We start from the raw sequence: 18499 nt of genomic DNA on the forward strand, positions 1-18499 counted from the left end.
GCGGGTTTGTCTCTGTGCGATATAGAAAATGACTATATTGTGATATTGGAGTAAATGACTATATTGTGATATTGGAGTATACGTTCTCACACAGTTGCTTTTAGCTGCGGGCATTCCTCACTCTTTGTTGTCTCTCCTTCTCACAGAGACATAAAACAAGCGCACCTTCTTACATACGTCACATATGTACATGCCCTCGCGGAGCAGAGCGGTAGCGGTGTGGGTAACGTTAGCTGTGGTGCGAGTGGTAATACGAGAGAAAGAAAGGTGCAAATCTGGTAATAAATGAAGGAAGAATTAATTCCCAAGAAAAACAGCACGGGGTCCATCGTCTGGCGGTGGTTTGGCTTCAAGTGGGAATATGTCGAACAGACAACCGTAATTTGTCAAGTGTGGGGCAAAAGCGTTGCTACTAGAGATGCGCGGTTTGCGGACACAACCGCCCGATCCGCGGATTATCCGCGGATCGGGCGGATGAAATTAAAAAAAATTAGATTTTATCCGCGGGTCGGGTCGGGTCGGGTCGGGTCGGGTCGGGCCGTTGAAATAAAAAAAATTAGATTTTAAATAGATTCAGGCGGGTGGCAGTTAAACCAATTCGGAAATATATATACATAGTTAAATGTTGTTACCCACATACGAAAAACGAGCAGGCACCTGCTGCATATGCCACAACAGAAGGAAAAAAAGAAAAAGAGATGGACACTTTTACGGAGCGGAGAAGGGACGCCTCGCCGATGCCCCTTCCCCCGAGAGGGCCCCACCGGGAGCCGTAGCTGAGGCGATCCGCGAGAAGGGCCCGACGCACGTCCAGGGTCACCACCGCGCCCACCGCACCGACACCCCGCCTCGTCCGCCTTCGCCGCGGCCGGCGTCACGCGCAGCAGGTAAGCAGCTTACCTGCCCGCCACCCCCGTGGCTGGGGGCTCGTAACAGGGGTCACTCCGCGCGCTCCGCCCGCGCAGCTTACCTGCCCGCCACCCCTGTTGCCGGGGGCGCGTAACAGGGGTCACTCCGCGCGCAGTGCGCTCACGAAAGGGGTGGGGCTCACCCTGGTTGATATAGACAGCAGGACGGTGGCCATGGAAGTCGGAACCCGCTAAGGAGTGTGTAACAACCCACCTGCCGAATCAACTAGCCCTGAAAATGGATGGCGCTGGAGCGTCGGGCCCATACCCGGCCGTCGCCGGCAGCAAGACGCGCTTGGAGGTGCGCTCAGCGCGGCTCCCATATGATTGCGCACTGGTGTGCGTCTGGGTCGTGACAGCGTGGCACGCGAATGTCTGTGCTGCATTGGATCAGTCTCCTTTCTTTAACAGGCAAAAGCTTTATAACCTCACTAATGCCTTGCATCGTCTATATTAGATATATAACAACGGGCCGGTGCGGTTCTGATCAAATGTTAAGTCGGGTGGATGGCGGATGGTTGACGACTTTCTGATGCGGTTGCGGATGAAATAATTGCCTATCCGCGCATCTCTAGTTGCTACAAAAAGTAGCATTACTGCTAATATGTAGCACAGACCTGGGCATTCTGCGGCCTGCGGGCCACATCCGGCCCTTTGTATGTCCCTGTCCGGCCCGCGTGAGGCCAATCATAAATTACAAAATACATTTTAAAAAGTATCTATCTCGAGTGTGCAGGACAACGGTGCTGCTTTTGTTTTGAAAAGCTTTATTTGTATTACTTCCGTGTGGACGTATGCTCGTGCGCGATTGTGAGTGAATGTGAACAGCGGCAATCACAAATGACAAAATAAATTTAAAAAAAAAACATCCATGTCGTGCGTGCAATACAACTGTGCTGCTTTTATTTTGAAAAGTGTTATTTATGGGCGTATGTCCGTGTGTAACCTGTGAGTGAAGGTGCACAGCGACACGTGATGCCTGCTTACCCCCGAGACGCTAAAAAAAGAAAAGTTGATGACGAATGGCGTGTTTTCAACAAGACATGAACTGCCAAGTATTTCTTTACAGAAATTAAAGGTAAAGCTGTGTGCTTAATTTGTGGTACACAGGTTGCTGTGTTTAAAGAATATAGTGTAACGACCTGCTGAAGTTGATGTTGTGTTCTTTAGTTGCGGAAATGAGGGAGGATAGACGTGCGTGTGGAAGGAACGAGTTAAGTTGAGCTGTGTTAGTATAGGTTGCTCAATAAAAGTTTAAAAAGAGCGTCAGACTTGGTGTGCACTTCTTCTGGACGCTACAATTGGTGTCAGAAGTAGAACTTTGCGTATACTGCCGCTGCTTTTGTGCTCAGCCTGCTACGTCATCGGGAGGTAGGTGCCACGATGTTTCCTGGCGACTTTGTCAAGATTGAACGGGAGGGGAAGGACGTGCCGGAAGCGACTGCAGATGTCTGTGAATCCCGGACGTGAGCTCGTCGCAAAGCGAGATAGAGGGTGGAAGGAGAGAGGCAGCGTCGACAGGTGCAGCGCACGCTGCTTGGCATGGGGGAATTCCGCCCTCAATGAAGACTCCCAGGTTTGATGGGAGGCATTTCATCCCACTTCTGACACCAATTGTAGCGTCCAGAAGAAGTGCACACCAAGTCTGACGCTCTTTTTATACTTTTATTGAGCAATCTATACTAACACAGCTCAACTTATCTCGTTCCTTCCACACGCACGTCTATCCTCACTCATCATTTCCGCAACAGCAACGCTTCCTCCTTCTTCGCCAATCACCTTACAGGCGTGATACGTTCACAACAAAGAGGACGCAGGATAAAGTGACAGAAATTGAAATTTTTGCATTGTAATATACATCAGGAAGTGTTGTGTAAGAAAGTGTTAAAATTAAAACCATCAAAAGCCATCTGCTTTTTTATAAAGATAAGTTAGGTTAAATGAAAATATTATTATTATTATTATTTATCTTACGGTATATCAAAAATAATTTGAGCAAAATTTAATTGAAATATTGTCGGTGTGGCCCTCCAGCAGTGCTCGGGTTGCTCATGCGGCCCCCGGTAAAAATTAATTGCCCACCCCTGATGTAGCATCATTTGAAAAGTCACCTGCTAGAGAATGAAGAGCGCTTACTCCGCATGTCAACATCTCCGTTCGGTGCCACACCAACAAAATGCCTCGGCAATCACATCAACACCGTATTAAAAAAATAGTCAACAACAGAAGGAGATAACGTCCGCAGGAACCTACCACATAGCGAAGGACATACACTATTTGATTTACTATTATGCAGCTCATTTTTATTTGACACTTACTGTGTGACATCATGCACAAAAGTGCACTTTATTTGTTTTAAACTATTGTAGTGGTGTTCTGTACAAAAAGTGCACTTTAATTTAGTGTTGTTTTGATGTCATCTTAGTGACATCATGCACAAAAGTGCACTAATAGCTTGTTTTAAAATGTCTCTGGCAATCTTGCACTTTGTTTTGAAATGACATGAATGTTTGTGCCACTGCTTAATAACTGTTTAATAAATACACTTATTTTGGCTTTTGGAACTCAGTGCACACACAAGGTGCACACACAACAACCTATCTGGATTCGATAAGTAATCGATTCGATTAGAGGATTCGATAATGGCATCGACATTGATAATTTCTTAACGAACATCATTCCTACTTATAATGTGTTTAAAGCCAGCAAGGCAGTGTTGTTGAGCTTTGTAAACGTCATCACAAGTCTCTGTTTGTGCCGTGTACACGCATACGCTAAGCGGAGCGTTTTGGATCTCTACACTTTGCCCAGCGTTTGTAAAAGTCTGTGTTTTCAAAGACAAAATTATGCGTCTGCATGTGGACAAGAGGCCTCAACGCAGAGATAGGTATGCGTTTATTAAGTATCTGTGTTCGTGTGGACATGGCCTGAGTTGCAATGCAAAATACACGCTTGATATTTCTGTATATTGGACGAAAAAGTGTAACAAGCAAGTTGAACCACTCTATATTTCAGTTACTGTGGGATTCATGATCCTGCCTGCGTTGTGTACTGCAACACCAGCAAGAAGTGGTTCTGCAATGGCCGTGGAAACACCTCTGGCAGGTAAGGACCAAGGGTATCCGGGGGGTATTAAAAAGTCTAAAATCTGCCGTCTTAAATGGGAACGGCACTTTAAAAAAAAAAAGGTTGCCTATTGTTCACATTCCTTATGAGAGACTAGGGTTGTACAGTATACCGGTATTAGTATAGTACCGCGATACTAATGAATCATATTTGATACTACACCGCCTCTAAAAAGTACCGGTCCCCCACCCCCTCGTCGTCGTCACGTCAGGACATTGCTGGTTTACGAGCAGACGAGCATGTTCGCAGCACACACACAGAGTACTTACAAGCAGACACAGTGTGTAGACAGGAAAGGGAGAATGGACGCATTTTGGCCTAAAAAATACAGATAAAGGTGAAGTTATAACACTGATACGCCCTCAGGAAGAGGTGTTTTAAGACATGGCTTAAAAGAGTGTTTAGCTACTTCTAAATCACTAATCCTCGCCTCCATAACAACAAATAAAGTACAATTCTTTAAGTATCATTATCACTGCAGGACGAGGAATAGCTAAACATGCTTCACTACACACTGTAGCTCACTGGCGTCACAATGTAAACAAACGCCATTGGTGGATCTACACCTAACATCCACTGTAATGATACCACGTACAGGAGCGTATGTAGTCGATGCTACTATGATTACATCGATATTTTTTGGCATCACAACATTATATTATGTTTATAAACTCAGGAAATACGTCCCTGGACACATGAGGACTTTGAATATGACCAATGTAAGATCCTGTAACTACTTGATATCGGATCGATACCCAAATTTGTGGTATCATCCAAAACTAATGTAAAGTATCAAACAACTGAAGAATAAGGGATTATTACATTTTAACAGAAGTGCAGATAGAACATGTTAAAAGAGAAAGTAAGCAGATATTAACAGTAAATGAACGAGTCGATTAATCATTCATTTTCTACCACTTGTCATAATTAATTATATATGCATACACACACTTACAGTGTATATAAAATGTGGATTTAGTGTTTTGAAGGTTTTAGTGGACTCCCATAAGCCGCATCTTGCAAGTGTTTTTTTATCCTTAGAATATTTTATTTTTTTAAAAGACGTGTTCTTGTCGCTCAAACTATCATTATTATTTCTATAAATGTTTATTTTATTTTAATTATTTCTATATTTTTTTTATTCATTTATTAATGATAGGCAACATTTTACATAAAGTGTTGTTCTCCTTTAAATACGACTATAAAAAATAATTTTAAAATACCCTAATCTTGTGTGTTCAAAACAAATTTATGAACTTCAGTCCTGCTTTCGACTGTTTTTATTTTTGAAGGTGCTTTTCAGAACTACAAAAGCCAAGTTATTTGTGTAAGATGACTGAGTGCAAGTTCTACGATATGAGAAGTTACTAGCATGATTAAGGCCAGCGGATGGAAAGCGACGTCACCACAGGAACCGGATGTGGAGCTGCCATGGAGAGCAGCATTTGTATACATTGTATTGACCGATAATAAAATCCAGGACAAGTCCAAGATGATATTGAAAGGCCTCAAACACCTGCACAGCTGTACAGGGATCGACTTAATATTTATTTAAAAGTTTCTGGTGTTTTTAGTAATACTAACCATTTTGTTTTTCAACTTCAAAAAGGAACAAACTGATTTTGTCACACTTTTTTTTTTCAGTATGGATGTAAAATTGAGCTTAAAATATTTTCACCACATCTCCAATTAAAAACTTCTTTTTTTTTCAAGTATATTTGATACAATTTTTTAGACTTAAAATAAGCACGTTCAAGCATACAAATAGCTCAATTAAGGAAAAATATCAATACAACTCTAGTATTGACCATTAGAGGAGACTAAACTAATCAGAGCGTGCTGTTCAGTATCGTGGCTGCCGATTGGATCAGCTTCACTCAGCATTACTATGTTGGGTTAAAACAGTGTAAATGCGACAAGAGTATGATGTCATGCTTAGAGGGCTCTCATAATGTTGAAAAGCACTTTTAGAAGGTTACCGTATTTTCCGCACCATAAGCAGTCCTGGGTTATAAGCCGCGCCTTCAATGAACGGCATATTTCAAAACTTTGTCCACCTATAAGCCGCCCCGTGTTATAAGCCGCATCTAACTGCGCTAAAGGAATGTCAAAAAAACAGTCAGATAGGTCAGTCAAACTTTAATAATATATTAAAAACCAGCGTGATGTGGGCGCGCATGGAGTCGTATATCAACATGGACGGAGCTGCGTGAAAAAAGCCACCCGGCCTCTTCGCGTAAACTTACCTTAACCACTCGCTCATCTTTTCTTCATCCATCCATCCCTTCGAGTTAGCTTTTATGATGACGCCGGCTGGAAAGGTCTCTTTTGGCAAGGTCTTCCTTTTGAATATCACCATGGGTGGAAGTTTCTGGCCATTAGCATGGCAAGCTAGAACCACAGTGAATGATGACTTCTCATTCCCTGTGGTGCGAATATTCACCGTACGTGCTCCCGTTGTATCCACAGTGCGGTTCACAGGAATATCAAAAGTCAGTGGAACCTCGTCCATGTTGATAATGTTCTCTGGCCGGATCTTTTTTTCAGCTATCTTGTTTTTACAATATGCACGGAAAGTAGCCAGCTTTTCTTGAAAGTCTTTAGGCAGTTGCTGTGAAATAGTAGTCCGTGTGCGGATGGAGAGATTGCGTCTTTTCATGAACCGGAAACCTGTCGCTTAGTAGGAGCCATTTTGTGGTCTTTACAGATGTAAACACACAAAGGAAATGAAACGTAATATCCGCGCGCTTCTTCTTCTTCTACGCGGGCGGGTGGTTGCTTACAGTAGAAGAAGAAGCGCTTCCTGTTCTATGGGGGCGGGTGCTTACCTTGGCGGTTGCTTGCGTAGAAGAAGAAGCACTTCCTCTTCTACGGGGAAAAAAGATGGCGGCTGTTTACCGTAGTTGCGAGACCGAAACTTTATGAAAATGAATCTTAATATTAATCCATATATAAAGCGCACCGGGTTATAAGCCGCACTGTCAGCTTTTGAGTAAATTTGTGGTTTTTAGGTGCGGCTAATAGTGCGGAAAATACGGTAACAGTTAATTATCTAGCTGTGAAAATATTGTATTTTTAATTAAATTATTTCTACTTTTGCAGGAATTAATGTAATGCGGCCATGTCTGGAACCAATTAACAGCAATTCACAAGGGATTTCTGTAGTCTTAAATTGTATTAATTATGGTCTTAAAACAGTCTCACATTTGACTTACTGAAACCTGCAGAGACCCTGATTACTTCCATTAGCCCATTTTTAACACAAACATTCCAAAAATTTAATTTAAAATAATTCCTTCGAATCTGGATCAACTGGCTTCCACCATCCATCAAAAATTATTGCAATTTTTAAAATCCCCACCCAGCCACTATTTAGCACTTATCAGGGAATTGGGTTTGATAATTGAATAGAAATGACCTGGTAATGTTGATGAGAAATGTGTTTTTCAAAGCCTAGGATAAATGAAAAAATGTACTGCAGTGTAAATGTTTTCTTTATGTATTTTAGTAGGAGCAGTGCAGCACACCAAACAGGTCTTGATATCCTCCACTCTGTGTATTCATTGTCCTTTTAACGCCTAGTCACATTGTGAACCATCTGGTGAGGGCAAAGTCCAAGGAGGTGACCCTGCATAAAGACGGCCCTCTGGGGGAAACTGTGCTGGAGTGTTACAACTGCGGCTGTCGCAACGTCTTCCTGCTGGGCTTCATCCCTGCGAAGGCTGACTCGGTCGTGGTGCTCCTGTGCAGGTGAGGCTGCCAGTGGAAAACGGTGATGAGTAACAAAAAACAAACCAAAAATAGCACGCTTGTTTCAGACAGCCATGTGCCAGTCAGAGCAGCCTGAAGGACATCAACTGGGACAGTTCCCAGTGGCAGCCTCTCATTCAGGACCGCTGCTTCCTGTCTTGGTTGGTGAAAATCCCCTCAGAGCAGGAGCAGCTCAGGGCCCGTCAGATCACGGCCCAGCAGATCTACAAGCTGGAGGAGCTCTGGAAGGTATCATCAACACTGCTGTCCTGCACATGAACCTCTAACAAACCTTCTTACCAACATGTCTTGTTATTGTATGCCTTTGTGTTCGTGCTAGGACAATCCCAGTGCAGCCTTGGAAGACCTGGAGAAGCCGGGCGTTGATGAGGAGCCTCAACACGTTCTGCTGCGCTATGAGGATGCCTACCAGTACCAGAACATCTTTGGTCCTCTTGTCAAGCTGGAGGCTGACTATGATAAGAAGCTTAAAGAGTCACAGGTATTACATTTACTCAGTAATCATCTCTGGTGAAATCCTACGCTTATTAAGATTATCAATGTTTTTTTGCAGACTCAAGACAACATTACAGTCAGATGGGACCTGGGCTTGAATAAAAAGAGGATTGCTTATTTCAGTCTGCCTAAGACGGACTCAGGTGCGTGTTTACAATTCGGTATCATGACATCTTATTTGAATGATTAACACATTCAAACCCCGGCCAAGTCATACCAAAGACTATACAAATGGGAGCCATTACCTCCCTGCTTGGCACTCAGCATCAAGGGTTGGAATTGGGGGTTAAATCACCAAAAATGATTCCTGGGCGCGACTGTGAGGGGAGCTCACTGCTCCCCTCACCTCCCAGGGGGTGATCAAGGGTGAAAATGCAGAGAATAATTTTGCCACACCTAGTGTGTGTGTGACAATCATTGGAACTTTAACTTTAACATTACATTTACTTGAATGCGGGGTAGGGATGTGATGATATAAATACATACCTGCCAACTACTCCGGTTTTCCCGTAATTAGTACGGTTTTCATCAACCTATTCCGGGTTACGGTTGCAGTGATAAAAAATACGGTTTTTCATTAATCCAATTTTTTTTTTTTTTTTTAAGTTTTATTCACGAAATCGCATAACAACAATGACAATCTACACTGCTTAACGTAACTTCCTATCGAGCCATTCCGAATGCCATGCGCGAGGCTATTTATAGCACCGCTGCCAAGCAGTTGCCATTGTTTCCAAACGAGCGAACGATCATGGAATCAGCCTGAGAAAAATCGCAAACGAGTCTTAAACCGAAAAGAAAACTGCAGTCATTCCGTGAAGAATATTCAAAAGCCTATCCGGGAATAATTATCCGTTCCAAAAAGGATGAAAACTACGCGAATTGCACCTTGTGCAGACAAGATTTTTCGAGCGGACACGGAGGAATTAGCGATGTAAAAGACCACGTTGGGACAAAAAAACACAACTCTAATGCCGTTGCTAGCGATACAAGTGGAAAACTTTCAACGTTTTTCGGATTTTAGCCACAAAAAGGTAATGACACCAATGTTATCTATTGGAATTGTTTAGTACTGTTATACTGTTAAAAGTGTTTATACTATTTATGCTTTCAAGTCCAAGTTGAAGAAATCTTGTTAAATGTTGACAGCATAACTACCAAAATACAGAAGTATGTCCTTAATATTTTTGCAGTGCTATTTCTGTTGAAAAGTTAAAATGATTACATTAGAGATGTGATGTGCCACTTTTCAAGTGTCTGATGGCTTAAATACATTTTTCATATTTTGAATTCTTTTGAAAGGTTTACAAAAAAACTACATTTGAATTGTAATTCCATGCTATTGACAGGACTATTAATTTTAATGAAGTTAGCTTACCATGTTTACAGTATGATAATTGTGATAGAAATGTGAATTTTAGGCACATAATATTTTTTACAATTGAACAAGGCAGTAGATTATACAAGCTTGGACAGAAAGTTAATAATTACACCAATTTTTTTTTTAATGGAATTGTTTAGTACTGTTTTACCATTTGTTTACTGTAAAAAGTGTTTATACTGTTTATACTTTCAATTAACAAATTGAAGTCTTGTGAAAGGTTGACAGGATAACTGGCATTAACTGTCAAAATAATTTCAAACTATTGAAGTTAGCTTACAGAATAAACATGTCAATCAACCCATATGATTTTTGCTGTAATATTTTTGTTTTGAAAAGTCACTGTGACTAATAGAAAAGTGATGGTTTTAGCAACATTTTAACCTGTCTGAATGCTAATAATCATTTTGCGTCGGGGGGCGAAGCCTGAACCCCCCACCAGGACTTTGTCCTGGACCTACCGGGGCCTGCGGCCCCTGGACCCTGGCTACTAGGTTTTTCTGATTTCAAAAGTTGGCAGGTATGTAAATATTTTATATCACGATTATCCAAGTCATTATTATCACGGTATTTGTACTTATACACACTGCAAAAAGTCAGTGTTCAAAAACAAGAAAAAATAAAATAAAAATTAGGGGTATTTTACTTGAACTAAGCAATATTATCTGCCAATAGAACAAGAAAATTTGGCTTGTCAAGACTTTCCAAAACAAGTAAAATTAGCTAACCTCAATAAACCCAAAAATACCTCAAAATAAGTATATTCTCACTAATAACAACTGTACTACTATATGAGTACGTATTTTCTATTGTTTCATTGAAAATAAAACAGCAAAGTCCATTTGGCTGTCATCGCTTTTAATTATGAGCAACGTTCCCTCGAAGGTGCACAGCAAATCTATGCCGCGCACAAAATCAAATCCCACTCTAAACAAATAATTTGTTTTGTATGATTTTGCAATGCAACTGTAAATAACAGGTGACGAAAGGCAGCCACAACAGATAAAACAATGTTTGTCAACACTGTTAAAATATTGTAACGTCTGTGGAGACACTTAAAGGAGGACAGGAATTCCATCGGTCCCTTTATTTAGCGAAATTGTTTGTCGGCCATAACCACACCAAAAAATGTGTAAAATACTTCTATCTAGCAAAACTAGTCATTGTCTACCGTACAAACCAAGCCAAAAGTCATCTGTTATATCAACAGCAGCCTCTTCCTCTCTCTCACCTGCACCAACACATATACTATGGCAATTAGCCACTGGTGCGTTTAAGGCCACACACAAAGTTGGACAACTCCAACACCTAAACAAAGTGTAAATTCCAGGTCGTTATACTATGACTCCTCAATCAGATGTGTGCTTATTCTACTGTCATTTATTAAGAATGTACATTTTTGGATATTAATCATGAAATGATGTTACTAGATAGATTACAGAATTGCTAATAAAATATTTATTTTACGGACAGAAAGTTAATAAACACTTCATCTCATGCAACATGTGAATGTTTTAAGGGGAACTAAATGTGATCTCTGAAAGGGGTACACAATCTTTCCAAAGCAGGACCCCCACCCAGGCATAAAATACTATAGTGCATAGCTGATTAAAAAAAACAATATCTAAGTGGGCCAAATCACATATATTAGAAAATAATCTCTTGAAATTGACTACTGTCACTTGATTATAATAATAAGACATTTAAATTGTTATGTCAGGTTTGAGACAAATGTGCTGCTGGTATGACCACAGTGTGCACGTCTGTATTCCACTGAATGCTCAGAGTGTTTGTGTGTTTGCTCACACACATGAAAAATTAGAGGGAACATTGATTATGAGACACAATTGTGTCAAAGTCATGATTTTTTTTTTTACAGGCTTGAAATAAGAAATGATTACTTTAAAAAAGTAGTTTTATACTTCAGTGTTAATGACACAGCTTTGCAACAGTTGATATTCTAGTTTCAAGCATGTTTTACTCAATATAGGTCATCAAATCTCAGCTACAAGCTGTCATATCTTACTGAGATCATTTAGGACAGGGGTGCTCATTACGTCGATCGCGAGCTACCGGTCGATCTCGGAGGGTGTGTCAGTCGATCACCAGCCAGGCATTAAAAAAATAGTCCTAAAAATGAGCGATCATAAATCTTCACTATGACATCACTTTCGTCACTTGATTGACATTCACGGCACCCGAGGGTCTTCTGAGATGACGCTGGCTGCTGCCAGCTCATTAAAATTACCGACTGGAAGGCGAGAAACACTTTATTTCAACAGACTCTGGCGCCGTACCTGTTGTCAAAACTCCAAAGACCGACTGCACAGTTGCGCTAACAAAACAAGAGTCTCAGAAAGCTGGCGTGCACAAGCTAGCAAGCTACGGAGTTTGCCGACAATGTATTTCTTGTAAAGTGTATACAAAGGAGTACGGAAGCTGGACAAACAAGATGCCAAAAACCAACCACTTTCATGTGGTATTGGACAGAAAGGAGGACTTTTTTCTCCTCCATTCGAAAATGCGGACGTTTTTAGCACCACTGTCTGATTCCAATCAATGCAAGTCATCAGAATCAGGTAATACACCAACTTATATTCTTGTCTTCATGAAAGAAAGGAATCTATATGTGTTAAACATGCCTGTATTATCTTTAAACACCTTAACTTGTTAACAATATTAACTACCGTATTTTCTGCACCATAAGCCGCCCTGGGTTATAAGCCGCGCCTTCAATGAACGGCATATTTCAAAACTTTGTCCACCTATAAGCCGCCCCGTGTTATAAGCCGCATCTAACTGCGCTAAAGGAAATGTCAAAAAAACAGTCAGATAGGTCAGTCAAACTTTAATAATATATTAAAAACCAGCGTTCTAACAACTCTGTTCACTCCCAAAATGTACGGTAATGTGCAAATGTGCAATCACAAACATAGTAAAATTCAAAATAGTGCAGCGCAATAGCAACATCAATAACTTAATGTTGCTCGAACGTTAATGTCACAACACACAAAATAAACATAACGCTCACTTTCTGAAGTTATTCTTCATTCATAAATCCCTCGAATTCTTCTCCTTTGGTGTCCGAATTAAAAAGTTGGGCGAATACGGGATCCAAAATGGCCGGCTCCGTCTCATCGGAGTCAGTGTCGCTGTTGTTGTCCAGCAGTTCTGTGAATCCTGCCTTCCGGAAAGCTTGTTGCTTCCTCCACCTACGCACCATTGATTCATTTATGTTATATTCTCTTGCTGCTGCTCTATTTCCGTGTTCTTCGGCATGACTTATTGCCTTAAGTTTAAATTCTGCGTTATACGCGTGTCGCTTAGTAGGAGCCATTTTGTGGTCTTTACAGATGTAAACACACAAAGGAAATTAAACGTAATACCCGCGCGCTTCTTCTTCTACGGAGGCGGGTGGTTGCTTACCGTAGAAGAAGAAGCGCTTCCTCTTCTACGGGGGCGGGTGCTTACCTTGGCAGTTGCTTACCATAGAAGAAGAAGCGCTTCCTCTTCTACGGGGAAAAAAGATGGCGGCTGTTTACCGTAGTTGCGAGACCGAAACTTTATGAAAATAAATATTTATATTAATCCATATATAAGGCGCACCGGGTTATAAGCCGCACTGTCAGCTTTTGTGAAAATTTGTGGTTTTTAGGTGCGGCTTATAGTGCGGAAAATACGGTATATGTGTTAAACATGCTTGCATTATCTTTAAACACCTTTAACTTATTAACAATATTAACTATATGTGTTAAACATGCTTGTATTATCTTTAAACACCTTTAACTTATTAATAATATTAACTATATGTATTAAACATGCTTGTATTATCATTAAACACCTTTAACTTGTTGACAATATTAACTATATGTATCAAACATGCTTGTATTATCATTAAACACCTTTAACTTGTTGACAATATTAACTATATGTATCAAACATGCTTGTATTATCTTTAAACACCTTTAACTTGTTAACAATATTAACTATATGTATTAAACATACTTGTATTATCATTAAACACCTTTAATTTATTAACAATATTAACTATATGTATTAAACATTCTTGTATTATCATTAAACACCTTTAATTTATTAACTATGTGTTAAACATGATTGCATTATATTACACACCTTTAACTTATTAACAATATTAACTATATGTGTTAAACATGCTTGCATTATCATTAAACACCTTTAACTTATTAACAAAAACATATATTTCATAAATAAGTAAATATAAATTATATATATGAATGAGGTAGATCCCCACAACTTGATCAATTGAAAAGTAGCTCGCCTGCAGAAAAAGTGTGAGCACCCCTGATTTAGAACCAAAACCCTTAAAACAAGTAAAAGACTCTAACATAAAATCTGCTTAGTGAGAAGAATTATCTTATCAGACAGAAAATAAGCAAATATCACCCTTATTTGAGATATTTAATCTTACTTAGATTTCAGTTTTTGCAGTGCACACACAAGTTTCATTAAAACTATACGTGAATAAAACAACTGACTCACAATATGCTTTCCTTGGAAGAAAAAAAGGTTTGTTTAAAAAATTAAGTATTTATACTATATTTTTAAATAATATTTTTACCCTCCTATGTCTCAGTTAGTGAAGGTAAAATGATTCAAAATGATAATGCAAAATGGCACGCTTCACTTTTGGTTTATGTGACATCACGTGGGTTCACTTCCTGTAGTACACAGGTGTCAAACTCCAGATGTGGCGATTGTTGGCCCGTGAAAGCCTGGGAATAATGTCAATAAATCACTTATCTTTCTAACTTAATACAGTCTTTCAATTTTGGCAGAAAAATTGTGTGTGCATTTTAAACTTAATATTATCTGATCATGCAACAAACATATACATACTTGCCAACCCTCCCGGATTTTCCGGGAGACTCCCGAAATTCAGCGCCTCTCCCGAAAACCTCCCGGGACACATTTTCTCCCGAAAATCTCCCAAAATTCCGGCGGACCTGGAGGCCACGCCCCCTCCAGGTCCGCATGGAGCAATGTTGTTGTAATATATTGAGTTGGAGGCAATAAACAGGCGAGGGGATGAAGTACGTCTCTACTGTAGACTTCAGAACAGACTCACACACTTGACGTCAGGTGCGCAACACCAAGTAAATCGTTGGCCAACCAAAAAGTAACCACAGTACGCTATAGCCAACATTCACCAGGAGATGGCAACAGACAAACATAGATCACTCTATTACATTCCAGTCTCTCCATGTTTTCTCGCGATGGTAGTAACATGTGATCCACATGCACTGTGCGCTGTCTCTGTCCCTCTTGAGATATATATATATATATATATATATATATATATATATATATATATATATATATATATATATAAGAAAATACTTCACTTTCAGTGAATTCTAGCTATATATATATATATATATATATATATATATATTTATTTATTTTACTATATATATATATATATATATATATATATATATACAGTATATATATATATATATATATACAGTATATATATATATATATATATATATATATATATATATATATATATACTGTGTATATATATATATATATGAAATACTTGACTTGGTGAATTCTTGCTGTAAATGTACTCCTCCCCTCTTAGCCACGCCCCCTCCACGCCCCCCCCCCCCACCTCCCAAATCGGAGGTCTCAAGGTTGGCAAGTATGAACATATATACCAAACATTTTATTTGTAAAAACAAAAATAAATACTTAAATATCAACTTTGCACCCTGACTTATTTCAAAACAAGTTATCAATTTGTATGTAAAAAAACCAAATGCATAGGCAATTGTTTGATAACATCATTAGGCGATTATAGATTAATCTATCCATCCATTTTCTACTGCTTGTCCCTCTTGGGGTTGCAGGGGGTGCTTATTCATATATATTCACTGCTACAGGTGGTCCTCTGAGGGCAGCCATGACTGCAATGCGGCCCTAGCTGCTAGAGCTAGTGATTAGCACGCTGGTTGATAGCTTGCCTGTCCTAAAACAAAACAGTCCGTGGGTTTATCAAAGTGCAGCTATCAATTGCAGTTTTATCCATCCATCCATTTTCTACTGCTTGTCCCTTTCGGGGCCGCGGGGGGTGCTGGAGCCTATCTCAGCTGCATTCGGGCGGAAGGCAGGGAACACCCTGGACAAGTCGCCACCTCATCGCATGGCCAAAACAGATAGACAGACAACATTCACACACTAGGGCCAATTTAGTGTTGCCAATCAACCTAATTGCGGTTTTATGATATCTACAATTTTAAACAATAACACTCACTGTGAGGAGTTAGACCAGGGTTTATCATTAGTCCCGGTTTTCCTTGCATTAGATAATTTTTATGACTTAACCCTGGTGTGGTGTTCGCGTCTGTGGGACCCGTTTTCATTTTTTATTAAAAGAAAAATTATACAATTAATTAATTTTTCAAACTGAGACTCACTGACTTTGGCTCATTTTCTGTGAAGAACATATATCAGAATACATATTTAATGACCACACACCATACACCCCCCCCTACACATTTCTATTACATATAAGATGTCCGGGTCCACTGGACCCGGGGCTAATAGAAGTGTGGAAATTGATGTTCTGTGTACCACACACACACACACACACACACACACACACACACACACACACACACACACACACACACAGCAGGCGTAGACAGGAGGAGGACAGAGTGTAGGTACACAGAACACCAGAGGGTCAAATGTGCGAGAAAATGAGAGCAGACAGTGTTGACAAACAATGTTGCAACTATGTGTGGGAACCGCAGTATGGCGTCACATTAGTGCCAAAAATCTGAGCGCATAAAAACTGTTATCGCGCGCTGATTCTCCACTTCGTGCGCGCTTGACACCCTTTTGCGTGCGCGCGACACCCTTTTGCGTGCGCGTGGTGCTTTTTTGCGCGCGCGCGGTGCCTTTCTGCGCGCGCGCGACGCCTTTCTGCGCGCTCTCTGTGTACTCCTGGCATCTCTCCTCGCGCTGTCATGTTTCTTTTTGGCACTTTGGGGGCGAGTATGCTTAGATGGCCCCTCCTTTCTGATTGGTCAGGCGAAAAATGCTGAAAAATGCTCAGAGCCAATCAGAAGTATAGCAGGGTGGGTCATCGTCAATATGTATCAAGATTTACGGAGGAAGAAGTGGATAAAAAAAATGTCGCGCGCTGATGAAGGTTATTTCATACCACATAAACACAATACAGGGTAATACAAAATGTGACCCAAATAAATAATAAGACAACAAACACCATAATCACATCTTTCAGCCAGAACTGGTCCACCAGCAATAACATCCAACCATAACATTATTTTATATTTTCACTTCTTCTTGAACATTTGTTTTCTAATTTATGGAATTTCTTTTGATTCAGCCATAAAATTAATGAAATAATCTTTGAATTTTGTTTTTTAAATGTTAAAAATAGCTTTTAATAATGTATTCTGAAACAGTTTAAAATAATCAGAGAACTGACTAACACTGACCCTACACAACTATGTTGCACAATTAAGTCTTTTTTTTTTTAAAGCGAAAGAGGTAATTTCAACAAGTACAGCATCCTATGTCATATCTACATGTAATAAGATTTATAACAAGGCAAACCGTTTGTAAATTGGTCGAAAATCGAGCAAGTTATGGTAATTTAATTAGTACATGTACCCATCCATCCACCCATCCATCCATCCATCTCCTACCGCTTATTCCCTTTGGGGTCGCAGGGGGCGCTGGAGCCTATCTCAGCTACAATCGGGCGGAAGGCGGGGTACACCCTGGACAAGTTGCTAGTACATGTACCATTGACATCAATGAAATGATTGAGGCTAGATGTCCGAGGTAAGATGGCTACAACGTTGCTACACTGGAGAATGATTGGTCATATGAAAAATGCTCACAGCCAATCAGAAAGGAGTGGCCGTCTAAGCATACCCGCCCCCAAAGTGCCAAAAAGAAACATGACAGTGCGAGGAGAGATGCCAGGAGTACACAGAGAGTGTGCAGAAAGGCGTTGCGCGCGCGCAAAAAAGCACCACGCGCGCGCCATACCTGCCAACTACTCCGGTTTTCCCGTAATTAGTACGGTTTTCATCAACCTATTCCGGGTTACGGTTGCAGTGATAAAAAATACGGTTTTTCATTAATTACATTTTTTTTATTTTTTTTAAGTTTTATTCACGAAATCGTGTAACAACAATGACAATCGACACTGCTTCCCGTAACTTCCTATCGAGCCATTCCGAATGCCATGCGCGAGGCTATTTATAGCACCGCTGCCAAGCACGAGGCACCTGTTGCCCATTGTTTCCAAACGAGCGAACGATCATTTAATCAGCCGGAGAAAAATCGCAAACGAGTCTTAAACCGAAAAGAAAACTGCAGTCATTCCGTGAAGAATATTCAAAAGCCTATCCGGGAATAATTATCCGTTCCAAAAAGGGTGAAAACTACGCGAATTGCACCTTGTGCAGACAAGATTTTTCGATCGGACACGGAGGAATTAGCGATGTAAAAGACCACGTTGGGACAAAAAAACACAAGTCTAATGCCGTTGCTAAATTTGGATTTTAGCCACAAAAAGGTAATGACACCCATGTTATCTATTGGAATTGTTTAGTACTGTTATACTGTTAAAAGTGTTTATACTATTTATGCTTTCAAGTCCAAGTTGAAGAAATCTTGTTAAATGTTGACAGCATAACTACCAAAATACAGAAGTATGTCCTTAATATTTTTGCAGTGCTATTTCTGTTGAAAAGTTCAAATGATTACATTAGAGATGTGATGTGCCACT

The 18499-nt window shown here is 40.2% G+C and overlaps 1 protein-coding gene across 2 annotated transcripts in view; it reads left to right on the forward strand.

Moving 5' to 3' along the window:
- Window positions 1–18499, forward strand: part of LOC133589037 (regulator of nonsense transcripts 1) — a 53193-nt gene that overhangs the window by 11367 nt on the left and 23327 nt on the right. For both annotated transcript variants that reach the window (XM_061941707.1, XM_061941715.1), the window contains exons 3-7: window positions 3924–4013; window positions 7617–7784; window positions 7853–8033; window positions 8125–8286; window positions 8359–8443. In XM_061941707.1, the coding sequence (XP_061797691.1) occupies window positions 3924–4013; window positions 7617–7784; window positions 7853–8033; window positions 8125–8286; window positions 8359–8443 (686 nt within the window). The remainder of the gene's footprint in view (window positions 1–3923; window positions 4014–7616; window positions 7785–7852; window positions 8034–8124; window positions 8287–8358; window positions 8444–18499) is intronic.

This window comes from Nerophis lumbriciformis, linkage group LG03, assembly GCF_033978685.3.
Source record: "Nerophis lumbriciformis linkage group LG03, RoL_Nlum_v2.1, whole genome shotgun sequence".
NCBI lineage: Eukaryota > Metazoa > Chordata > Actinopteri > Syngnathiformes > Syngnathidae > Nerophis > Nerophis lumbriciformis.